Source organism: Triturus cristatus, chromosome 1_2, assembly GCF_964204655.1.
Source record: "Triturus cristatus chromosome 1_2, aTriCri1.1, whole genome shotgun sequence".
In the NCBI taxonomy this organism is placed as follows: Eukaryota; Metazoa; Chordata; class Amphibia; order Caudata; family Salamandridae; genus Triturus; species Triturus cristatus.
The window spans coordinates 575,447,499-575,474,612 of NC_140580.1; the positions used below are offsets into that span (position 1 = coordinate 575,447,499).

At 42.2% G+C, this 27,114-nt stretch overlaps 1 protein-coding gene across 5 annotated transcripts in view; it reads right to left on the reverse strand.

The window, feature by feature from the left end:
* The window catches only part of SLF2 (SMC5/6 complex localization factor 2), a 411,151-nt gene that overhangs the window by 347,838 nt on the left and 36,199 nt on the right, over nucleotides 1-27,114 (reverse strand). For 2 of the 5 annotated variants that reach the window (XM_085606515.1, XM_085606519.1), the window contains exons 3-5: nucleotides 16,645-17,396; nucleotides 16,081-16,135; nucleotides 15,515-15,574 (exon numbers count right to left, since the gene is read on the reverse strand). In XM_085606515.1, coding sequence (XP_085462641.1) covers nucleotides 15,515-15,574; nucleotides 16,081-16,135; nucleotides 16,645-17,396 — 867 coding nt within the window. The remainder of the gene's footprint in view (nucleotides 1-15,514; nucleotides 15,575-16,080; nucleotides 16,136-16,644; nucleotides 17,397-27,114) is intronic. The other 3 variants (XM_085606517.1, XM_085606522.1, XM_085606521.1) reach the window with 2 other exon arrangements.

Below are 27,114 nucleotides of genomic sequence, written 5' to 3' on the forward strand. Positions count from 1 at the left end.
CTGTATGATTAACAGGTCATTCCAATAGCCGGGCTTCCAAAACCCTAGGTTCCCATGCGGCACAGGATCAAGACCGATTTGCATTTAGCTGTGTCTGAACTGGGGTGGCGAAGTGACCTAAAGAACGATGATGGGTGCAACCCAGATCTGTGACTGGGGGCGAGTGCGTGAAAAGTTTCAGCGCTCCGTCCATCATCTCCTTGTGTTTGCTTTGATCGCCCCAACTTGGCCGGGTATGCCCAGAAGTGGGTCCCTTGCTCTTTTTGCCACTGAATTCAAGCTAGCCTGGCTGATGAGGGCTGATAGCCTGACACCGGTTCCAGGATGCTTATTTCCGGTCCAGGGAAGACATGGCTTGGCAGTTCGGGCTGGACTGTTCCCATGAGGCACAGGGTCAAGACCGATTTGCATATAGCTGTGTCTGAACTGGGGTGGCGAAGTGAGCTAAAGAACGATGATGGATTTAACCCAGATCTTTGACTGGGGGTGAGTATGAAAAGTTTCAGCGCTCAGTCCATCGCTTTGTGTTTGCTTTTCAAAACCCTAGCACATCAATGCAGGTTTTGTTATTTAATTTCCACTGCAGCATGGTCACCTGCACTAAAAGAGTGAATTGTAGGTCAACTGCGCTTTTGGGGGTGAGGGATTGGAGTGTGCATAGGTGAACCAGGAAAATCCCCACACATTCCAGTGTTGTAAATCCCGGGTTACAGAAAAAAAAAGGCTCCTTTCAGATTACTGGATCTCCGATCCATAGGGTTAGGCCATCTTTTTAGGGGCACTCCTGCTAAAGATTTAAGCAGAAAATTCTAGATTAGGACTACAAGTTCCACGAGCCGAAGGAGCGGCAAGGTCTCTCAATGTAATTCTTTTGGGGGATGAGGGGGGTACTTTCAGGGTGGATAGTTAGATAGTTTCTCCTCCAGTGAACTAGAAGACCTTGAATGTCAAAGTACACCTGTGAATGTTTGAGAAAGTCAAGATTTGACAACCTGTTTACGTGGGAGAGAGTTATCTACACCTAAGAGGACCCATTAAATGTTTTAACTTGACTATATGTTTAGGTCTGAAAGTACTTTAGTTACACCTGCCTCGCACCTAAAAAAAGAAATCAGAAATACTGTTCTGAAATTGAAGATACGTTGTGTGTTAAATATCACGTAGGAATCAAGTGTATAAACAGCGGTCTAAATGTTACAAAAGAAAAAAATACAAAGTGTTCACACAGCTTTTACTGGACAGAGGTGGTTAACCGCTACAGAGGTCAGAGGAAATTGGTTAATTTCACAACAGAACAATATACTAGCCTGGTCAACAGAGGAAAACTGTCAGGTCATAAAAAAGAAACAAAAACAAGTAGAAGCCCTAGAACAGGAAGTGAACCAAGCGGAGAGAACACACGCCTTGAACCCCACTGCAGACACTGCTCAAGACCTAAACTTGAAAAAGCAAGGTTATAAAGAATACATGTGGGAGGAAACAAAAACTAGACTTTTAACCACCCAACACAAAATATACGAAGTAGGAGATAAAAGTGGGAACGATTCTGGCTTGGCTAGATAAAAGGGAGTGAGCTAGAAGGTAGGTGACGCAGCTACAACTGGACGGGGAGACCCCATTACAGACCCGCAGAGGATAGTAAATGCATTAGCAAGGCATTACGAGAAAATTTATACCCCAGAGACCACAGCCACACTCAAGGAGGCACAGGCATTCCTCAGAGATATCAGTATGCCCACACTCACACCGGAGGACGCCCAGGCCCTTGAGACAGACCTCACCGCAGATGAAATAGCATTGGCCATAGGTGCTATACAGTCCGGGAAAGCCCTGGGACCTAATGGTATACCCATTGAACTCTACAAAAAAACAGCAACGACACACACACTGCATTTACTAAATATCTATGTAGACAGCCTCAAAGCCGGAGAGCTCCCACGAGACCAACACATAGCGACGATAATAGCCATTCACAAACCGGGAAAGCCTGCCCAGGAATGTTCATCATATTGGCCCTTATCCCTGCTTAACGCGGAGGCCAAAATACTGGCAAAAACTCTAGGGACTAGATTGACACCCCATCTCACTAAATTAGTACATCCGGATCAATCCAGCTTCATGCCAGGTAGGAATACAGCACTTAATCTGAGACAACTACATAGTGTGCTGGCTTGGGCACCCACGATCCAAGAAGCTGCAGCCATCCTCTCCTTGGACGCGCGTATGGCCTTTGATATGGTTAAATGGCCCTTCCTGTTCGCCATCCTTAAACACATGGGCTTCAGCCCTAAATTCTGCGCTTGGGTTCAGCTGCTCTACACAAAACCCTTAGCACATGTGGTAGTAAACTGTTGCACCTCAGCTGATTTTCCCCTTGGGCGTGGAACAAGTCAAGGCTGCCCCCTATCGCCGCTCTTATTCACCCTGGCGCTGGAGCCGCTGGCAGCCTAGATAAGGAGGGACCCGGTCATACGAGGCCTCAGATGGGCGCAGGGGTGGGAGGACCGTAAATCTCTGTACGCAGATGCTATACTATTGTACGTAGCCTCCCCTAGACGATCCATTAGCAGACTCATGGACATATGTGCAGCATATGGCAAATTCTCTGGGTACACTATTAATTGGGCTAAATCGATAGTCTACATCCTACGCAGTCCCCCTCCGCAACTCCCACAGGGGTGTAGCCTGCAAATCGCAGATGGTTGCTTCAAATATTTAGGAATTTACATCACCCCACTACCGGAGGAATACATGGGGGGAAAAAAAACTCCTAGCGCCCCTGCAAAGACTTTGCCAAGACACAAAGCACTGGCGCACCCTGCCACTGACGCTACTCGAGAGGGCTGCACTTCAAGATGATGGCACGCCCTAGATTCTTATATGCCCTTCAAAACACCCCATTTCTGGTCCCCATTACTTATTTTAGGGCAATTGAGGCAGAATTAGGTACCTTACTCTGGGGATGGTAAATCGGCCCACATTGCCATGAAGTAATTAGTAGTGGGATGGTATGATGGGGGAAATCGCCCTCCCGAATATACAAACATACTATTGGGCCTCGAAGTTGATTGTACCGAATCAAAGGCTCCACGCCCCACGAACGGAACTGGCTTTCCGCTCCAACAGAAATAGTTTAGGAGAGGGAGGAGTCATGAGGGCCTATACAATAAAAAGCGTATAACCTCACTAATGGGACCCACAGCACACACAGTCCAAATTTGGCACACGGCACTCAAGCAGCTAGGATGGGACGGTCTCATAACGCAATTGACTTCGCTCTGGGAAACTCAACGGCTGGGCAGACTCGGTACTAGCAAAGGCTTTAAACACTGGGACTCAATCGGAATTTCGATGGGAGGGGACCTCTGGCGAAAGGGGGAAAATAGTCACTTTTGCACAACTCCAAGAGCAATATGAAATGGCACCCACGGAACTGTTTTGTTACACCCAGATCAGGCATGCACTCATGACAACCATTCCAGCGGGCACTATACTCCCCGAGGCCTCCCCATTAGAGGATAGGCTCCCAACAGAACAGATGGACAAGAAACCCATTTCCCTAACCTACCATAAAATGATTATCAACCGGATCCCAAAAAATTGCTCCACAAAAAATGGCAGAGGGAGGTGGGAGAATTAGATGACCGATTGCCACTTCCCGGGGGGCGGGGGGGGGGGGGGGGGGGGCCTCCTGCCAAAGTCCTCAAAATTAAGATTAGTTCAGTTAAAAATACTTCATCGTATATATTACACAAGAGTAACGCTGCATAAGATGGGAAAGACCAACAGCCGACTTTGTTTGAGGCAATGCAGGGCAGTTGGTACCTTCTTTTATAATACACTGTGGGAATGCCCAGTAATAGTATCCTACTGGGAAACAATTATGCATGTAATTACACAGGTTGGAGGAGTGACGGTCACCCCGGAGCCCAAGAAAGGTCTCCTAAACTTATGGGAACCCACAGATCTCAACCACGCGGCTCAAGACTAGGCGACACTATCAATACAGGGGGGGGAATATGTCTTGCCCCGGATCTGGATCCTCCCGAGGAACAGCTTTCCTCCTAACCTTCTTTCCAGCTCAGTATGGTTTATGGACTTTTTTGGCCTCTGCTGTCCCCCTTCTTCCTCTTTACACTGTACTGTAACTGGTAGATGAGTGGGGTCCGGCCTCCCCTGGGGGGCTTCACCATGGGCTTTCAGTGTTCTTGCCTTGCTGGGGTTTGTTGTGTGTTTTTGTGTTTACTTAAAATTGAACCTTTGCACTTCTCCTTTCACGGTACTGGGGACGCATCTCTGTTTCTATATATCGATGCTGCCGAACCTCCGGGTTGTCGGCTGAATAGCTGTGTCCTGACTTTTGAAAATAAAGGTTTTTAAAAAAAAAAAAAAAAAAAAAAGGACTAGGCGACACTGGGTATGATGTTCGCGAAACGTAATGTAGCCAAGCACTGGGGAGCTCAATCCGCTCCGACGTACCAAGAATGGTGTGGGGACATGGATGGGGCCATGGTAGCAGAGAGGGTGGCATAGGTGCATCGGGGGTGCACCAAGAAATGGGAACGAACATGGGGCATGTGGAACAAGTACAGAGGGAGCATTTGTGCTCCACCTCCAAGTGGGTCGTCAGTGGACTCGAGTTGATTCTAACAAGTGTGGGACCATAGCAACCACTTTATGGTAAAGCAATGGTAGCAACTGTATAGTTTAACAGACAAGCCAACTGTACTGTGAAGCTTAAATGGAATAACATTATTTGTTCTGTAACCATATAAGTGCAACTTCAATTTGTAATCAATAAAAAATTTAAACAAAAAATTTAAAAAGAGGAAAACTGTGTGGGTCAGTTCTGTTTCAGTCCTCAGTGAACAGATTCTGATTATAATAAATCTACTCTGACTTTTAAGCACATGACATCCTGGCTACTAAAACTTTGGATTACATCTGGCAGTCAACTTTAACATATCGCAAGTCACTGGCTCTTACAGCGAAACAAGCTGGTTTTATTTCCTGGTGGAACATTTATACATGTGTTTGTACTACAAAAATACCACAAGTAAGGGCACTCAAAACATGAACACCCATGAAGAAGTACTATATGTACTGAATTTTGCCCTTCACAATTAAAACCGGAATACTTAAGAATCTTATTAATTCTCAATGACCCCCCTATCCCAAGAACTTGCATGCATCATCAGCAGTTACTCTCTCCATCAAAAGCATTCTGCCATCACCAACCACAAATTATTTTGCATTTAACTTCTCATCTAAAATCACCATCATTAGGGATATTCCTGGCTCCACTGCCACCCTCATGCACACCATCCACAACTCACTCACTATGTTTCGCTCTTAGACCTGTCCACCCAACTCATCAGCAAAGCTTATCCATTAATGAAATCACCAAATCCTTCATGACTTCTTTCTGATCTACATAGCCCACAAATAATTAAACATCCAACTCTCTTCTATAAAGTTCTCCTCTGCCTACTTCTCTTTCAATCACTGCCTTTCCTTCAGTATAGCCCCATGAATGCTTCCATCCACTACAAAAAAACATGAAAAATGATCTAGTCTTTTCTTTCACCCATCATCAATGTTTTAACTCCCATTCTCAAAAATATGGAACACCTTGTCTTTGCGCCATCTCCCCCAAATAAAAACCTGCTTAACGCCTTCCATCCAAGGATGGATCTGTGCCTTGTAGTCGACAGAAACGGCTCTTACACATGTAGCCACCTTTACCACATCAGCTCATCATAACCAACTACCATTATTCTCCTTGATCTACTTGTGGTGTTTGAACCCATTGATCACACGCTGTCCTCCCTAGATATCACCTTAATCATTATTCATATGTATCTAATGGTGTAACTCCAAATCTTTCACACCCACTGAATTACTAGTGGAGTCACATAAGGCACAGTCCGGCACCAACGTATTTTCTCTAAGCGCCAATTCTCTTAGTGACATGATTTCTTACCACACATACAAATATTACCATTCCCATTTCCTCACCTCCCTTTCAGTCATATATACCAGTCTCTCACACGGGTATTCGCCACTGGAAGGCATAAGGATTACGAATGCTAAACTCAAACACAAAAGTTTGAAACTTTCCTTCCTCAACTCCTACAGTCTCTCTACCTTACCCAATCAACTTTCCAATTGACACACTTGCCCTTGCCACACATCTGTCTAGTCTCTTCCAACATGTGAATAGAATCTTTTATCTCTACCTTTGCTGCTCCGTATGAGGTTAACAATACAGGAGCTACACCCTTTCATTCTTTTCCAAACAGCCAAAGCATTCAGAAACTATTTTTCTTCCCAGTAAACTGGATTATGCAAGAGTTTGCTATTACATCACATGCTGAACTCCTTTGTATCTCTGGAAAAGGTCTGAAATATCAATACACAAACACCTGTATAATCTCCTTCAACACAACCCTAACTCCGGTTGGATAGCTATGAGCAAGAACAAAAAAAAAAAAAAAAAAAAAAAGGAGGTTGTACAAATTACACACTCTGCTCTTTAAAGATGCCCATGGTGGACTGTTGCTGCTGCTGGGCTGTAAGACCTGAGATTGGACTGGTCAGAAGATTCAAAGTGGATACCTTGGCATTACAGAAGAGAAATCTAGAGAGGGAAGGGGTGTGTAGACAGCTGCTGCAGGAGAGGGGGTATATTTGTTAAAGCAGTATTATTTAGCTAGCTCTGCTTTTCCATTGGAATGATCCTTGGGGTACAACCGGAGATGTCCCCCCAGAGCAGGAATTACATTTTGGAAGTAAAACTAATAAAGAGCAATTTAAAATAGAATATAAAGTGGTCCAAGGCATTTATCCCAAATTTCACACCAACAGACAAACCTGCTATTACCCCACCCCTTGCTCATGGCCTGCCAAACAGCTCATTCTGGTTTTATCCAAACAACCTGTGCTTCATCTGGATTCCAATACTTCTACCAACTGAGCCCCTTCCACTGGCACTCGGTTTCCATTTCGTCCAGGCTAGCCCCTCAATTCATGGGTTAATTTCCGGCAATAGAAGTTAGAGGGATTTCTGACTTCTCCAGCCTTCAAACATCATATGCACCGGTCTTTCTCTGGTCATTTATTAGCTTTATATTTTGTTTTGGCATTTATGTGTAGGTCTTCACTGAGTATGCTCAAAACCAACATGGTTAACTTTCACCATTGATTCTCAACCTGGATTATATTGCCTGCTCATCAGTCAGAGTACTGTTCCTTGTTATACATTGGTTTGAAATGTTATTCTGAGTAATACATAAAATTAAAAATACTCTCATATAAATTCTATGGACATTTCCACACTACAACATTTATATTGCCAGTCCTCAATCTCAGAGCATTGCAGGATTACCCACACTCAATGAAGGAGGGTAGCACCCGCACTCAAAAGCCAATCATATTTAGATACCCACAGTAAAGACAAGGGCAACATTGTTTGACTCATTAAGGACAAACCCAGATATATGGGACCTCATTGACGTTACCATCATGTGCCAGATCCAGTGTAGTTCTGTATATTGACCAGTTACACACATGTACAACACTCTACACGCATACAGCTCCAACCCAAACATAGCTCTAGTATTCCACTAACTGAATAGGCACAGCACATCATGCTCACTAATGCACAACCAATGAATGGTACTGCAAACCTTTTAAATAAAATAATGATACCCACACAAGATACAATCTTTAGAGACCAAGGTCATTGCTGATACACACATTCAGGACTTCCCAATGTCACAAGCTGATGCAAACAAGACTGTGGCCACACAGAAGACTTTTGGAGGCTTCACAAACCCCCTAAGACTTTCTGGCCTATCACTCTGTAAGAGGCCGTAAAACTCAACAACCTGGAACTCCTCAACTTGCATGTTCCCATCTCAAACTTTCAAAAGGTCTGTCTCATCAGAATTACAGGTCACCCAAAACATCCAAAGCCAAAGATTAACTTACCAAGTTCATGACAACCGTGTGGGAGCCAGGGAGCCAGGCCACAAGATGACACCCTGCCGGCCAGGAGATCAATCTGACATAAATCCTTGTACTGAGTGGCCACTTATGCCCACAAATTGTGAATTCAACCTTTGCTAGGAAGTGCCACGATCCTAGCGGTAATTTTGGGCCCTCATGACAAACCACAGCAGCTAAAACCGTGACCTGCCAGTGAATCAGTGCAGCCCATGTGGCGTGGTAAGCACGGTCTGGAGCCCTCGTCCCAGAGCTGTGTAGACTGCAATGAGATTAATTTCTAAATTGAGACTAATATGCGGTGTCTTTTGTTGATTGAAAAGACACCAGACTATTTCTACATGTTTTTATGTCAATTGTAAAAATATTCACATCACACTGAACACTAAGGAGTCTGCACTAGCATAATTTATTTACTGCGAATATACAGCACTAAATAGCATGTCCTTGTTTTCAATAAATGTTGTACATTGCGAGTTAAAAAGAAAGAAATAACTATGGCATTAACAAATTAGGCATAGGTGAATGAGCGTCTATGAACAAATCCCACTGGAAGCATGTGCAGAGTATAGTGCACACTCTGGGAGGCATATAAAGTAATCATTCAAGGTGTTGCGTGGCCAAGCAATTTGATTAAAGTTACTGCACAGTTAACTAAGGAAGTTAGAGAAGGAAATACGAGCAATGGAAGTGAACTATCATACCTCTGATGATGTGGGAGTTCTTACTGAAATCAAAGCAAAACTAGCACCGTATAATGATGCAGCCACTAGGGCAATTCAATATCTTGGCAAGGAAGCAACTTCTAGATGAAAAAGCTAGGGCAATTGAGCTGGAAATATACTGGCACAACTACTGAGTAAACCCTGGGCCAGTTGATACATCATAGAACATGTGGATGTGAATGGTGGTGCCTGTTCTAATATAGAGAATGTTATGTAGTTAATTTCTATAGTAATTTCTATCGATCCACATTTGCCCATCGACGCAGGGGACATCCCAAATATTTTTAACTCTGTCCAATTTGCCTTGCTAGATGATGCACAGGCAATATTTTGATGTTCTCTTCACAGCTGAAGAAACCGAGCAGGTAACCCAGCTCCTATTCATAATCCAATACTATTCTTTAATATACAGTTGCCCTAGGACTCGATAGGCCTGCTGTAACGGTGACATATATATTAAAAAGAGAGGTTTATACTTTGCCATTAATTTAAATGGCAAAGTCAAGCTAGCAGCTTAAAACGGCTCTGCTAATCTGCAGTGGCAGGCAGGCAAACATATTTTCACATTGTCAATTCCAGGGTGGCACAATATGTGCTGCAGCCTTTGTGGGACACTTTAAGTTACAGGCCCTGGGCACCCCTGGCACCATATACTAGTGAATTATAAGTAAGTAAAGTAATATCAATGGGGTAGAAGCCAATCAAACATATAGTTTGTAGGGTCAGAGCACTGGCATGGAGGTCTGGTCACCAGACCTCCGTGCCACTCTCAAAGACGATAAACCAGCAGCATCAGTCCAAGATAGAGGGTGAAAATGCAGAAAGGAATTTCCTTCCACATGTTATAGGGGGGGGGGGGGGGGGGCACAGGTACTTCACCATTTGTTTGCAGGGTTAATGTGCACAGATCTTAAAGCCAGCAAAACTGTAGGCCGCTGCAAACCACGCAGAAAAGGCAGATTCCTATAGTGAATTTAAGGTTTTCCTTCAAATAGCTATGCATAGCCACTTAATCAACATACATCCACATAATTCTCTTAACCCTTTCTTTCCTGCCCCCAGCCACTTTAAGGTCTGGGTTTAGACTGAATAATGTAATACTGTGCCCAGTCCACACAGGAGAAATATGCCAGTCTTCCCTCCATAAGCTGCTGGGAGGAAATCCACTTCTAACGAAGGTAGCTATTTTTAACGAAAGGATAATTAAGACAAGCATTGGAAATGCAATCGGTCTCGCCTTTGGGACCTTATATGTATTTAGCTATGCAGCACATTAGCCTGGGTGCTGAAACATCTACTGTTCTTTAACACAGAGGGAAAGTAAGCACCAAATTGCATGACACGCCAGGTATGGGAACACATTGTGAGAAATATTGCCTTTCAGCGAGAAAAGGTATTATCCAATGCTCTGTTTTGAATATAAAATCAGGGCCTTCGGTGGTCATATAACTGAAAGTACAAGATTTGAAAAAATATTATTGTCTACGGGTGCTTGTGGAAGACGATTTCTATGGCCTGGAATCTAGAGAATGCTAAAGCAATTCTGGTATTTTACTGACCTCTGCTGGTCGTTTTCTATCAAGACAGTTAAATAGAGGCAGTTGAACAGAAAACAAAGTCCCCAAGCGGAAGCAGGGCTGATCTCCATAGCCCACAAAGTACATACACATATAAGTATATACTAAAGTATATACACAAGAGGTCTCGAATGCCTGACCTAAAAAAAGTCATGGTATTGTGCGGTGAGCCGCATGGGCAGAAGTGGATGTTACAAATATCTCGGTGTATGGCTGCAAGACCGCTGGTCCCACCAACAGCACCAAAAAAAACACAAAGCGAGGGTGGCGTCACAAATCGCTGCACTCCAGATACTAGCTACTAAATTGCAGAGTCTAACTGGACAGCCACTGCTTACAGTGATAAAGGCAAAGTTCTTACCAATATTGACATATGGCCTGGAAATCTTTCCTGGAAAATGTGCGACCTTTTTGAACACTGCACAGAGCCAAGTCTTCCGCCTTATTTTGGGATTTAGCCTCCAGGACCAAGAACTGGTACAAGAAGTGGCTTTTCTCAAATATGCATCGCAATTGAGGCAGGCAAAACCAAACGTACTAAGACCATTGTTATGGGAAGATATTTTATCAAATCCGCCTCTGGATGCAAATTCCTGACCAGGGAAAATGGCAGCGTCAATTAAACATCTGAAGGCGGAACAACTCTGGTAAAACAGCTTACCTCACCAGTCATTCAAGCTAGCATTGCACAAACAAATCAAGCAGCTCTCCTAGTGAGAAGATAAGTCAATTTTAAGTTGCGCAATCACGCATGGATGACTATCAACACATACAAGGAACCGATTGAACAAACCTACATGAACGCCGCCTTAAGAAAGTACATAAAAATAAAAGTGATCCAAGCCAGATTCAGGTTCCTACCACGGCTTGAGGCGCTCCAAAAATAGCACCAGCCAACAGAGAACATGGAGCACAGGCTCTGCCAATATCCTCGAGATTACTTCCTGCACATATTATGCACCTGCTCAGTTTTATTGCCTTGACCCAACACCTACCTCCAAAACATCTTTAACTCAAATGGAATCAGATTCTGTCGCAATAACGTTCAGCATGAAAGGTCTGACATCACAAGCCATGGCGTGTTATCTAAAATTCCTTTTAAAAACAGAGTCACATATCACACAGTCCTAAATTAAATCTTTAGGAAATGCAACAGAGCCTGCACATAAGCAACCTCTGTGACTGGTCACCTGCCTCTATCAATAACTTAAGCAAAATGTGGTTAAATGGCCCATGTACTGCACTTTAGCAACTCATTGTGCGATTAATGAACAACGAAGATATACAATTCAGTCTTTGTGCCATACTGTAGGGAGGATTTCAGAACAGATAGTGCTAGGATTTGCATTGGCGAGGTGGCATACACTCCTCTGCTCCACACCACCATAAGTGAAATCATGGCATTAACACTTTACCTTGTGTTGGATTTGGTCCAGGTTAATCACTGCTGAACTGTACTTTTAGAATTTAACTGTTCCCGCAACTTATGCCGGCGTATGTCATTTTAGCCTCTACCGTATTTTTAGCTCACCAGGATGATTTTAATTCTTTCTTTCCTCTATTTCGTCACAACTCAATGTAATAAACGCATTATGTTTCTTTTAAACACCCAATTGAAATGTATTTTTTTATTAATCATGCAAATAAAGCTAAACTTACCCACTGCTTTGTTCAGATATGAGCAGGCAGGCAAAGCCTGCATAGATTGAATAAACAGAATCTTTATGGTGCCGAATCTCTCCTACAGACTTTAATATTATCCCAAATTCACATAAGTAACATTTGACATTTTATTGGACTTCACTGACTTACACATTGACAGATTCAGATGCTCCAGATATAAATAAATACTTTGACTGGGTCACATTAGCAGGGTAGAAGCCGCTGACAGATCCTCTGCATTCAAATCACTATAGAGGAAATTAAAATTGTTATCAAAGACGTGCAGTGGCCATGCACGGGAAGCAAAGGCTTGCCAACCATAATATATAAAGAATATGCTGGGGAATTCGCCCCCCTAATTGCTATTGATGTAGGAGGAAGCCCAGGCCAATACTACCCTATGCGGTCTCCAGGGGTGCCATCAGGTAATTTTCCGAGAGGAGTGCTTTGACGAAGGTGTGACTACAAGCCCCTCTACCCCTGCAGATCATGAGGCATATTTCTGCCTAAACAAAAATACAGCGTGTCAGTGTACAACCGTATGTATTAAATATCTGGTGAACACACATTAGGTGTGCACCCCATTGTTGCCTATTAACAGGATTCTTTAGGAGTGGTACGCACAAGGCTGGCCCTCGTGTAGTCCTGAAGAAGAGCTTTAGGAGAAAGCTCGAAACATGTCGACCCAGTACTAAGGACACCATACTCATTACAGTTAGGTCTTTCTCTAGTATTAACCCCGGATGTTAAAACATACTGACTAGGAGCAGGAATAAATGATTAGCTCACTAGATAAGTATTAACTTATTTTTTCCCACTCCATATCACTGCACCACACATTTTCCTAGAATAAGTGCTCCTACGTAGTTCGCAAGTCGCTGCACACCTCAATCCGCAGCGGATGGAGAGGACCCAATGATGAAGCATGCCATCTAGGGGTAACCCTGGTGGGTGAGGGGACTCTAGAAAATAATTTTTCTTTCTGGAAAGAGGGTTTTTCGCACATGTTCCGTGGAATCCCTATTCTTCCTATGGTTACGTTTCTAATTCCGGTATGCCAGATGTTGTGGAACTGCATTCAGTAAGGAGGGTGAACCTAACCTTAACCTCTAACTCCACCCGTTTTTTGATTGCGATACTACCCTCCCAAATCACGGGAAACCACAGTAATCACTTTACAAGTAGTTTCCACACCTCTGTGACTTATACAGATCACTTTCACTGGTTAATGTTGGCAAACAAATCCTGGCCAAAACCCGTGGAAATTGGTGAATGCCCCTTATGCAGGACATGGTGCTTCCAGTTCAACCAGAGTTCGTCCCAGCAGGCTGACAGTGGTTAATTTGCAGACACTATTCACCATTACACACCAATCAACCCAGAGATCAAGGTGGCAGCAATATTTCTCTATGCCACCAAGGTTTTCGACTCTGCTGAGTGGCCATTCTTACAGGTGGGTTTGGAAAGACTGGGGATAGGCAATTCCATGTTGCAGTGGATAAGATTGGTATACACCTCTTCAACTGTCAGAATTACAATAAATATTAACTGGTATATTTAATTGGGAGGGGGCAAGGCAGAGATGCAGATTATCCTCAATTTTCTTTGCTCTGGCTATAACAGAGCCCGTTGGAAGCCTATTTGGAGAGTTCCATTCCGACAACGTGCTAAGATTTGGTTCTCACAGAATCCTACAGGCGCTAAATGCAGAGGACATTCTGATAATGGTTACAAACCCTGACAGTTACCTCAATCCCATAATCAGAGATTTCAAAACCTCTGCCCACCGGCTATAAACGGATTTAAAAAATATAATGGTGCCTATTGCTAGAACAACCACAATAGAAGAGTTTAAATACCCGATACAATGGCTGGAATCACCTATCGGATACTTTGGTGTAGATCATCATTCTGATCTGGGCCTGGTCATACAAGAGAATTATGACACGCTGCCTTCATTCAACTAGCTTGATAATGTCCTCCCATATAGGAGTGTTGGTCGCAGATATTTAAAGAGCTTATGGAATGATTGGTTTCAGATTAGAGAGGTCTTTGTCACTTTGTTGGGATATGCAAAGGAAAAATCTAAACTTCACCCGGAAATACACTCTACTGGCTCTAAATATGTATGGCATTAAGAAGGATCGTTATGTGTTGGGGGCAGAACACCAAGCGTTAAAGATTAGCTAAAAGATTTAACACTGTAATACTAATTCAGAAGTATGCGCAATGATGTAACCGAAGACACTGATGCCTACAGATGTCTGGGGTACACAGTATATGTTGGGTCACGAAGATAGCCATAATGATATTCATATTCTATGAAGTGTATGGCACTGTATGATAGTAATGAGACAGAATTGTTAGGAATTATAAAGAGCAAATCACGGTCTATCCATCAAAAATTGTCATTGTGTTGATATGCGCATGTTTGTCCAAAATTGATAGAAACGAGTGGTGTTGGGGTTCTTGGTTTCTGTACTACTACTACTACTAGTGATGGTTCTGGTGGTTAAAAAGAAAAAAAATTAAAATAAAGATTTGAATAAAACAAAAAGGCTCACTAGATTCACTGAATACATAGAAGCACTTAAAAGAATTACAAGAATGCCTGAAACAGAGATGTGAACAGTGCCATTTCATATACTATCCAATGCTGTAGCTGGACATGCTGAATTGTCTGTGGAGAAGCACACCACAAGAACCCCTAAGATTTTCAGAGTATATAGGAACAAGACATAAGGAGATTTCCCCTCTTTTTAAAACAAAATCTTGCCAGATAAGTTGGTGTTCAAATATGGTTAGCATTCCGATTAAATATGTTTGTATGTGCGTTTCAAACAATGCAAAAAAAACTGCATCTCAAAGATTCTCTTCAATTGGGAAGCATCTCAATACCACTTTAGTAGCATCTGTTCTGTCCTGGGAAGAGATATCCAATATTAAAAAGAGTGGTGGGGGGAGATTAATATGTTGGTAACAACAAAATATGGAGTTATAGAATCAAAGGGGGGTTAGCTGTCGATAATTCTGCTGTTTTCCATTATGTAGTTACAAGTCGCATCAGATGGACCACAAGAGAAGGTTTAAAATGCCTTTAGTCACTTGGAGCAATACATTGAAACCACATTATTACAGCTACCCATGTACAATTTTATTTGACGCATGCCTTCCCAGTTATTCCCTCGCTCTTAAATTAGCTGTGTATTAATATGGCATTCATTGGGTAGGCATAACTCTTTCTGGCCGCCTCCCCTACTAGATTTCAAAAATAATAGATCTGACGTCCTGCCACCACCTCTATCACAGGCCCTGGCCAACTCAGATTTGTTTTGGGTCCAGTTACCCTACTTCCAGCATCCTTACCAGTACTGTCCCCTCTCCAAACACAACATATGCCTTGTCCCTGCCATCATCCTGACCACACTCTGTCTTCACTACCCTTTCCCACTTTAAACCGTGCTCTTTATCAGAGAAGAGAGCCACCATCATGCCAACAGCCTCTGTAAGATCTGCTGTAAGCAGTCTTTACTCGTCAGTTACCTGTAAAACCACAGCTGACAGAGGTGGCTGCGAGTTCTTCTACGTCTTTGGTTTGCAGAACTGAAGACAAGAGGAAAAGATGTAGTGGCAAGTAAATTTGTGATAATGGCTTCCCCTGCTAGCTATATACAACTAATTAACACTGAATGAAGTAGATCAACATATAGTATTACTTTCGGAATTTCCAGCATTAGAAATCATGACAATCAAAGCATGATATGTTAGCTACGGAGGAAGCAAGAGAATTACATCAGAAGTCGTCGAAATGGTCCTATTACTTGGTTGACTAGATTAAACCAATGCCTATTTTTGCAAGAATTTATGGTGTTAAGAATGCGTATTTATGAGGTAATGCAGAGGTTAGTTTACCTAGTTAGGAATTAAAATTAAAATCCATGTGACTTGCAAAACCAAACAAAAATGATCTGTGCAATACAAAGAACTATCTATTCAAGAGAAGAAACATGGAAATCAAGAAGAAACATTGAAAAACACAGTCAGATTTTCAATGTGAAATATTTTTCAAAATATCATAGCATTCTAGGACAACAAGGGAGTTTCGTTACCTGGGAAATTTTGTTGTACCAAACCATGTCCATTTATTGCATGAGCTCCATTTTCCTAGTGAAATCAAAGAAAATTAATTTTGGTTGAGGATAATGATTTTGGAGGAACGTACTTCTACAATATTCTGCACACAAAACACAATGCATCCTTTTCTCCCCTTACTTAATGTATAAAAGGGAGGCATGTGTACAAACAATTACAGACTAGAAGAAGAAACTCTAGTGTGTAGTTTTTACAACCATCAGGTAGGAGATGCTGCACAGGTTTCACAGAATGTAAATAAAAATAACTTAGTGAACTGTAAAAACAATAAACAGCTGCACTACACTTGGCAATCTTACCCATCTACTGCGTACAACTCTAAGCATCACATTAGTATTTATAGTGGCTCAGGGGGATGTGGTGAAATCTCACACTAAAATCAGTGTATTATAGCAATGGAGCTCAATCAGCAGTACTGCAACATGAAACATAGTGGCATAAGCATAAAATGTAGGTCTGTGCGATACCCGTTTGAAAGAATGACTGCTCCTCAGAATAAAAGTATGCAGCAGACAACCTACCTGGGGTGAAATTTTGCCTACTCCTGATAAAGATCCACTCTCTTGATTCCATGATTGCTGCAACGATTGCTCCCATCTAGGGTTAAATCCTCTTTCTTCAACGTTAGCGAGAGTGGTTTCCACAGCTATCTGTAAATCAGGGTCAGTTAAATTACGAGACATCCTTAGGGAAGATTTCAGTCTTTGGTGCTGAAGTGATATGTTCTCTAAGTTCCCAGATCCTTTGCCACGGTCCTTCAAGATGGTTTTTGGAGCCTGTGACCACATGCCCTCAGAGTCCACTCCTCCAATTGGCTTGCATGCTACCTTCTGTTCAGTACTGTTTTCCAAAGAGAAACGCCCATTTGCTTCAACAGACTGTTCCTCAGTTCCAATTTTTTTCTTAACTTTATTATTCAAAGTAGCACGCAATGAAGACTCTTTACTTAAAAAGAGGTCTCTCATTACAGTCTTTTGAGGAGTAATGTTCTCATGGCATTTTGTACAGCTGCTTAGGGATGGAAGGGTTTCCTTGCTTCTTACGCAGCTGCTGTCAAATGTGTTTGGAGTCGGCGATTTTATATGCTTGACCCCCCTCTTGAAAGCTTCAATTATCGGGCTTTTACTTGGTGATGGGCAAGGCATCTTCCTTCTTTTTCTAGCAGGAGAGGATACTTTAATTCTTCTTCCAAGTTGTTCAGGACCAGGAATTGCCAACTTGCCCAAATCATTGTTGATATTTCCATTCAATTGTGAAGCAAACACAGTTCTTGCTTTGAAGACATAAAAAAGAATTCATCTGTACATAGCGTCCCAACATGGAAAACTAGCAATGACCGAACAAACAGTGCTGGTTAAAAACACTTTAAAACTACAAACAGAAAAAGTACAACAAAGGCATTGAAATGCACAATTTTTTTCTGCCACAAAGGAGAGGGCATGGGAAACAATAGCAGAACCACCCCCCTCCCTAACACAGACATACATCATCATATGCTCATCAGAAGTGCACATATCTCACAGTTAGGTCACGTAAAGCAGCAATGTGGATCGGTCACGTAAAGCAGCAATGTGGATCAATGGGGGGCAGGAACAGAACAGAGCCAAACTCACCACACTTTTAGTGGCACTGAACTCCACCAAATGGCTGAAGCTCGCGATGGTGCTGCATACCCAGGAGACAGCAGGCCCACGGTGGACAGCAGGCTGAAGGTGATGAGCTTGGGAGTCACATAGAGGCTGAGTGTTTCAATTGATCATGCAGCATAAGCTGTATAATGACACCAAATTCAGCTGTGGACTTGGTGTGACTAAAAAGCACTGAACAGAAATCTGTTCACATGGATAACGGGCGTCTTCAGCTACGTCAGACTGGTGACTGCCCATAAACATACAAAAGCAATCAGCCAGTAAGGAGCTGGCATCTGTCTCGAGCTAAACACTAATTGAAAAGCTAAGCATGTTTCCAGCCAATCACGTAAATAGCTTTCCCATTGAATAGAAGCCCATCAGACATTCATTCACACTACTAAGATAATGTTCTCAACTACCAGATTGGTGGTGAGCATCTGAAAAGTACATGCTCTTGCCCTTCTTTTATTTATTATGGAAGAAAGAGGGCCTGTTAAAGGAATAAACATGGACAGTAGGTATAAGTCTCAAACCAAATGCTTGGGTGGGTGGGTAGGGAGGAGGGGCTCGTTGGGGGGGATGTTGGGAGATGGGGTGGGGGGTATTTTGGCTGTCTCGCACACTCATGGTGGATTACTCCTGTGGATGCACTACCTAGTAGCACGGACATTATTGGGCTGAATGCTGTACAGATGTAGCTTATGTGCTGGGGTGCTTATTGCAAGATGTCCTGATTTGGCTGGGGGGAGGACTATGGGGGACGGGGATTGACTGCATTTTGTTCTGTGACCTAATAAAGTTTGTTTAAAAAAAAAAATAAATAAGTCTCAAACCAAAAAAGTTCAAAAGGACCTCTGAACAGTCAACTTCGTGCTATGAAAATGCGGCTGCAAACTGGTTTAGTTAGCAATATGGTCCACGTCCTGCTTCCAAGCAAGTTGACATTTGCAGGAGTAATCATCTGTCAACCTTGCTATTAGCAAAGAGCAACATAAAATTCTTTGGCAAAGTAAGGATATGTGATATATCCAACTACTTTCCTTCAGTGCAACTATGCCAAAACAAAAATTGTGCCCATACAAATGTACACAGTAGGTTAATAAATATAAAATTACTTATCTTTAAGTATATTTTTAGGATAACTCAAATGTTATCACATGACCTCAGCCAGGGCTACAAATGAGGAATGCACTGGCTAATTTTTTCATCTGATACTAGTTTAGTACTGGATAAGAATGGTCCACTGTATGTGCAGGGTGTCTTAATGCCGCCTTAGTAACAGAGAGCAGCATTCCCATGCCAGTACAGGTTTGGGATGCAACGGACCTAAAAACACAAAGGAGGCAAAGCATATAGTATTGGTCAGGAAGCTGAATGCATCCACTACAGAGATAGAGTGAACAAACTTGGAGAAGATAAATCAAACACTGTTCAGTTCCAGTGATACTACAGAGTCAAAAAGAGTGTAGTAACAGTCAAAGAAGATACAAAACAAGACAGTACAAATAAAAGGAGGAGGGAACTCACAGCCTACTTGATTGACTGTCAACTGTCAAAGATTACAATCAGGTAACAGGAGAAAACAGAAAAGGCAGCGAGCTAAGGTGACCTATATTATTAGAAGGAAGACTAACAGTCCCACATGCAGTACCATGAAAAGTGCACAGTGTCTTACTAACACGCAACCAACATGAAGTTGAGCAAATAATGGGGAGAGCGGTGGGGGGGGGGGGGGTTGCTACCTGGTCTCAATATGGCAAAAACAGATTACCTAAATCTTGGACCACCAGACAAACTATGCAGCTGATACAAGCAAGATAGATTGTGTTCATGTTTTAAACACACAAACCATGAGGACCCACAGCTTCTCAAATTGATCAACTACGTAACAAATGCTTGCATTGTAATCAGCATATACAAAGACTGAAATTAGTAATCCTTAGACTAATACAGAAAATGGATACTTAAGATGAAAGCCATAATATCACCCCCATTGCTTCTGGTGGCCCCTGTACATACATGAATAGGAACAGAGTACCCCTCTCAATGCTCTTTGCAGCCTCTTGCAGGGAGGACTGCACGAAACCGCATCCACAAATACAAACCCCTTTCCTGGTAACAAACCAATTTGTTAGACTGCTAATAAATCCACTGGAGTATACCTTACGAACGTCTTTACATACTAACAAAATTTGGCTTGAAGACCCTGCACCCACTTTTCTTGCTAAAGGAGTAATTTTCTGTGTTCTGGGTATATTGAATTTGGGTGGGATCCACTTCTAATAGTAATTGAGTAACTCCTTATGTTCTGCAGAACATGCTTCATGAAGGATCTTAGAAATGCTTACCAAGAAACTAAAAACTGGGTTTCTATGTAAACAAAAATCAATGCGTAGCCCTTACATTTCATAGAAACCCAGTAACGGTCTATACTGCCAGTTTTCACATTGGGATGGACCTCATAGCTTTCCTTAGGAAAGGAGTGCCTTTCTTTTGACCTTGTAACACACATCTAGGTAGACTTCATAAATACTTTTAGTAGTGGAGTACCTGTTAATTGCCCATGCCCTTCGCAGGCAGTGAAGCCTACAAATAGTGAGCCTTTCTAAATACAGATACCCTTCCAGGAAATCAAGTATCCCTCTACTTTCCTTGGAAATCGCTTTAGGCAAAACTCTGCCTGCCTTAAATTGACTTTATTGGCAGCAATTCTATTTAGTAATATTAGATGTATTAAAACATTTAAGTTCACAATCTCCGTCCCGACCAGCCAAACCCCACACTCGGAGATGCCATTGATTATCCTCAGATTCATAACCCCAAATTATTTGGTGGACAAAACAGAGAGAATCTTTGCAGGTACAAACAAATAGCCACATACATTCTCAAAATTCGAGTAAAAACCTTACTCCGTGAAATACATATTAGAAATAGGAGACATTTTCTCATGAAAAATAGGTAGAAAGTTTTGCAAAATCAACTACATTTTCAATTGGACTGAACTACACAAAATGAACTCTTAGAACCTTAAAACAAATTAAGGAATTGTACCCTCTAATGCTCCTTGTTAGCAGGCAAACAAAAAAATTGAATTAGCTAACATGGCCTAGAATGCCTCTACAACTACATAGCATCCAACAGAAAACATCCCACAGAACATACATGTAATAGCACTAACCAGTAAGACAAAAAAAAACACAAAGACCAATAGAACACATTAGATTAAACAGAGAATGAGCCAATTATGTTCCCAAAGTGTGTGTGTTACAAGGAGTTTGTTATTGGAGGGAACTTTATTGTAAACCAAATTTCAAATGAACCAGTATGTGGTCATAACGGCTCCCTAATGGCATACTAAATGCCAATTGTGCATGTGTAATAACCTGAACACCATAAGACATGCTTACTGGAAACGGTACATGAACCAAAAATGCACCACTGATTAAACAGCTTCACAAGTCAAATGAGAATCTGGTATGCAAGAAATCTCACAAACACTGAAAGGTATGAGTCTCTATTAGCACTCAGAGGCAATGTTAATAACAACAATGTATGCTACTCAGATGATTCGTAGAAAATACAAGGTGAGGAGTCAGTAAACGTGAGGAAATTTGATCATGCATGCACGTGTGCAGAAATGAAATTACCGAAATTGTACATTGGGAGGGTGGTATTAAGTGATACTAGCGCAGGGATCATCTTGAGAAAATAAAATATATGGCGGGATAGGCGTCTTGATACAGTTCTTTGGGTTTGTCCAGGCCCAAACAGGGAGAAAGTCGAGACAATGATTCTCTCAAGAAAGATGTAGTTTTGGCCACAGAAACTAAATACTAATGCACATGCACAATCAGCTCAGTCAACAAAGTTCATATATGCAGCTGTTAGTTGAGTTAAGGCCAATTGACAGCATAATAAGCGAAGAGGTCACATAGGTGAGCTGCCCAAGTAAGGCAGAAGAAAAGGAAATAAAGACAGTTTAGTCACAAAGAAGCCATCTTTGTGCTCCAACTTAGGGGCAGGAGAAGTTGTGCTGGCACTAAAGAGCCAGAGACATGCAGTAGCACTCTACATGGAAACACAGGAGGCTTCAACAGAAACTTAGATTTGGAGAGGGAATGAAAAAGGCAAGAGTAGTGGAAGCAGCAAGAAACAGTCGGTCCCAGTTTCAATGCAGCACACTTCTGTCCAAATTAGCATCCAACGCTGGTTTACAAAACAGGGTCTTACTGTATTGTGCTATGAGCATCATTTTAAACATCACAAATGCCAAACTAAACTTTAGGATTTCTATATTAAATATCTACATTACACTGTTTTGCAGGATAATTGGCTAATTTCTTACTGGTAATATTCATTACCATAAGTCCTCCTCATCCTCGTACCAATTGTTATTTGTGAGGTGAACCCATCTACTTGAGACAGGAATGTGCAGTGAATACAAGCAGTGCCCATCACTAAGTAGGAGCCATTAAGAGGTTTGTATACCCAGCATGCTTCGGACATATCAAACTAAGGTGTACTTAAGAAAGTCAGAGGTGGGCTAGGTGGGTCTGAATGGCTAGCACAAGGAGGAGTGGGACTTTGGCGCACATTGCTTCATGGCCACGTTCCACGGTCTTTTCCGGATTAAAGATATTGCCAAATTTCCAACAGGAGTTTGAGCAATTCTCTAGAGTTCGCAGTCCCTTGGAAACATAGGATAATCCTCGTTTTTAAGTTGCATAGATTCTGGACTAAAACCCAGTTTTCCTTAGGTGACCTAAAGTTCAGATCAGGAGCCAAGTTGCTTAGGAGAAGAAAGGGTGTCTTTAAGTCATCCAGTCTCCATCATCCCCCATTGTGGATGCCCTATGCCCTCTTGTTACACTTTCCCATGGGTAACAGGTCCCACCCTCTTTCTTTTCCTGACCAATGAGGTACGAATCATTCCAACAGTACTTGCTCCTTTGGTGCCTCTGTAGCTTACGACAGAATTCTGTACCGGGGCTGGAAATCATGTCTCTTTATAATCGGACTCCTCCCTTCTTCGCATTTGTGATGGCTGAATACCCTTCAGTCGTTGTGGTATTTGCCTGCAGCCATTCATAACTTGACAGAGCCTGCCACCCCTGTAAAAAATTGCGCTAGCTCCCTCTCCTTCCAAAATCTTCCATCACGCCAAAACGTGGCAGCCAACAAGGCAAGTAAAGCGGACTGCAGTCTAAAGTTCCCAATGGACTCCTCACACCCATACGATGACTGGGAGTCTCTCGGACCCATTTGCAGTGGTCACACAACACTGGGGTAATAATTTGTTGTCTTACAATAATACAAACGGACCCACGCAACCCAATTTTACAAACTGACAACACTGCAACTAAACAAATCGTCCTCATGGTTAGGAAGTTAATGTCTACCAACTCCCAAGGTGCAAAAGGATGCCCTTCAAGAGCCATCACAACCAGGGTGCATCCCACTAAGGTATTAAACAACTATACATGGGAAAGGAAATAGAAAAACTTTTGGGAAGACGTGATGCAAAATTTAACCTTCTCTCAAACTGCTGCATGTCGCCCGAGGGCTCAAATTGTTGTCTAAATATCCGATAAAATGTGAAAGATTCTTGGGGAAACTATGTTTAGAAACTGAAAGATGGAAGAAATTCACATACAAAAAAAAATGTGGAGTACGCCAATATAAAAATGTCCCTCAATGATGAGCACAAGATTTAAGTGTTGTAAGTTTCTGTAACTGAATTAATAGAATAAATAGAAATAGAAGTCATAGGAAGACCATTGTTCTATAAACCTCCTCTTTCAAAACAACAGGGAAGGACTCATTTGGGGATAGCCAAACAGGATTGCACTCATGGGAATACGTCATTGAGGAAGTCATTATCAAGAGGAACAGAACACATCATCTGGGGCGAAAATATGACCACCACAAACAACTTCTGATCTACTTGCCTGGTTTGTGATAGAGATACTGGAATCAGGGCAAGAAATCAAAGGCAAAAAGAGGGCAATGAAAAGAAAGAATATCCACTCCCATGCTCACTTCATCATATTATAAGAGCACAAGTATGGCAACTGAGTATTAGCTTGAGATGCAAAAGTCTACGCCAAGAGACGAGAATCTCCAGAAAAAACGCCCTAGTAATGTTTGGCGATAGAAAGGACGATGAAAACATTTTACTGCAAAAAACGTCCATTTATGTGGCTAGCTTTTTAATAACAGACTTTAATAACAGACGCTGATGCTTTCCCCAATTGCCAATTAGTTGCTACCAAGCCCAAGGACGTAATCTAGCCAACCCTAAAAATGAAGCAAAGCTACCAACAGTCCCCCAATTTCTGTGAAGCAACGCAGAGCCAAGTGAAGTAAAGGCCAAACAGAAGTACTCAAAACTGAAACTGTAGAGTTTGGCTACAGAATCCCAGGAACTTCTTGTGCCATGGACCCACTTCAACTTGATTAGAACATGTCTGTCTTGAATCTGAAATGGATGTGTGTTAACACCCACAGCAGTGCCACCAGTTCTTTGCAGTCAAGAGTAATGAGGAATATCCACCAGAGGCCATCAACCTTGTACAGACCGATTGCTTCATGTGGCCCATCCAAAATCACCGATGATTATAGTTACCCCTTTAGGTTCCCCTGGTGAAAATGAAGATCATTTGATAAATTACCAGATCCATTACCCGAAGAAGGGAATTTTTCCACTTCTAATGTTACTGAAATCCAGTAATAACGAAGACCAGTACTTCGCTAGATGTAACAGGACTTGTCTAAAATGATAGAAAGTGGCAAAACCTTAAAGCCCAGGATTGATGACGCATCAACACCATCTTGAATGGCCCCAAAATATCTGAGAAATTATTAACTGAAGATTATCTGTTTGAATGTCATCAGATACACCAACTGATTCTTAAGACCAACTATCCTGAAGGTCCCCAGATACCTTCGGAAAAAGGAATATAATAGAATATATCCCTTCGATATACATAGTGGAACGCCTGTTGCATGGTCTTGAAGATACAACAAAGTCAACAAGAGTTCAATGCACCCAAGGAAGAAGCCACTGTTAGAAAACAGAATGGAGCACTACTAAATTGAGGGAAGTGCCAAGAAAATCTTGCAGAAGTGATGTAAATTCTCCACTGATCATTCGCAACCGAACTCTCGCTAAACTCAATCAAACCAGGGTCAACTAGGTAAAGACAAGGGAATGGGGAAAGGGATGATTGCACATACACTTTGATCAAATCCAACTGAGAAAAAGAAAAGAACCCAGCGAGAGAGTATGCAGTTCATAGTGACCATGCTGTGCATTTCTAACACCCTCAACTTTGATTTCCAGTCCCACCAAGCTCACACCCACCTATCTATTGCATTTGTCCTTTCCTATGGAAAGAATGCCCGGATGATTATGTATGCGTAAGAGTGTTACCAACTCTGTTCAGGGAATGGCAGATGAAACTTGCATATACTAAGGGAAATACTCAGTAATGAGTGAACCTTATCAAGATAAACTGTGTTAATTATGATATTCAGAAACCTGTGACTTGCACGTCCTTATACATAAAAAGTCTTTGTACCAAAACTGCAGTACAGATGCTTAATCTGGTCAAGTCAATCCATTGGCACTACTGTCTGAAAAAACTGCAATATCAGTAGCTGAGTTCTTAGAGAGACTGTGGTTTGCTTTAAAATGTGAGGCATAATTTGCTCCTTTTGTGTATGTAGGAAGGGTAGGCCTGACTCAATCAAAAAGCAAGGGTTGTCTTGTTCCAATTAGATAAAAGGCTTGAGCAATAGTATCTCGACTGTTGTCGGGGTCAGGCCTCTGACATTTTACACTAATCTTACTTGTCCTGTTGTTTACAACAGTCAATGTCAGGGAACAGCCACTACCACTGGTCGACAATGAAACAGCAGAAATTCTAAGATACACGGTTATGGCACAGCAGAATTACCAATCACCGAAGGAGGAAAAGTCCCAAGGAAGCATGGAAGTCTCACATAGACAAACTTCATTTGAGGATTTTTATTTTTAAAAAAATACTCAGAAATAACAAATGGTGGCTGCTATGCAAGCTCTCACAAGTATGGTCAGAAGGAATGATCCGGATACTAAAACCCAGGTTCCGGCACATGCATTACCAACAGAGGCTCTAACATCTGGAGAGTGACTAAGCATATATTTGCAAAGGGGACATACCATCCAATGGCACCAGTGGCACGACCTACCCTTGCGCATCTTTCATAAGATCAGAGTCACTTAACTGGGAACTGGAATTATTAGCAGGGCAACATGGGTGAAATTCAACAGCCACATGACTGTTCAAACCAGTCCTCTGCACCCCCGAAAACCAACAGACCCGGAACTTGCAAGGAGATGGGTTAACAGGATGATCACACAGGCAGGCCAAGACCATTCAACAATGACAGAATGGAGTGGCAGGCCGGGTCATCTCTTCTCCCAAGACCCAGGCAAAAGGTCCATCTAATTCAATAAAGATATTCCACATTAGCACCCTTTGGTTCAAACCGAACCCATTTACTGGAGAGCTCCAAGACACCCGCAGGAGGAGCTTGTGTCACTGCGCTATAGATCCTGACACCTACTAGAAATCCTGGCCCAGACCTGCCATATACAAGATCAAGGTTGCTTTGCTAGGGACTTCCGGGTTTATTTTTGGGAATAGCAACCAAAACATCATATTTCTGTTTACAAGACCAGGAGAATTAATTTAGTAGTCTGATCAAGGGTTGACAAAATGATCTTCCAGCTGAGAGGACTGTTTCAATTACTGATGCTATCTCAATGAAGAGGAATTCTTCCACTTGAGCAAACCATTTATTCTCATTGCTACTTCAGAGCTAAAAAGGCATATGAATGCAAGTTGACTTCTGAATATGCAGGATTTCTAAAGCAAAATATGTTAGGCAGATGCAGATTATCCACCCACCTGTGATGCATGGGCCACAACAAAACTTTCTTTTGACAAGAACTCACAGGATCTTTCCATCCCTTGTAAATGAAGGGGATGCTGAGTATTCCAGCCTCTTTATGGCACCCAGTTAGGGGTGGATTCGCTGCATGTTCCTGGAATTTTCTGTCTCAAGGTGGTGGGTTCAACTCACAAGTAATGACTGGGATGAGAAGGCGATGGAGGTAAATGATCAGATCTTGCTTGAGTAAATTACACTTGCCTGCGGTTTGACTGCTCATCTTGAAAGAGTGGGATTTTGGGGTAAGAGAGATGGGAGTGTGGTGGGATATACAGGAATAAAATATAGCCGCTTGTTGTGGGGGTATCCATTTAGATTACAATATTTTTTTTTTACTTCCCAGCATATGAGGCATTCAAAACC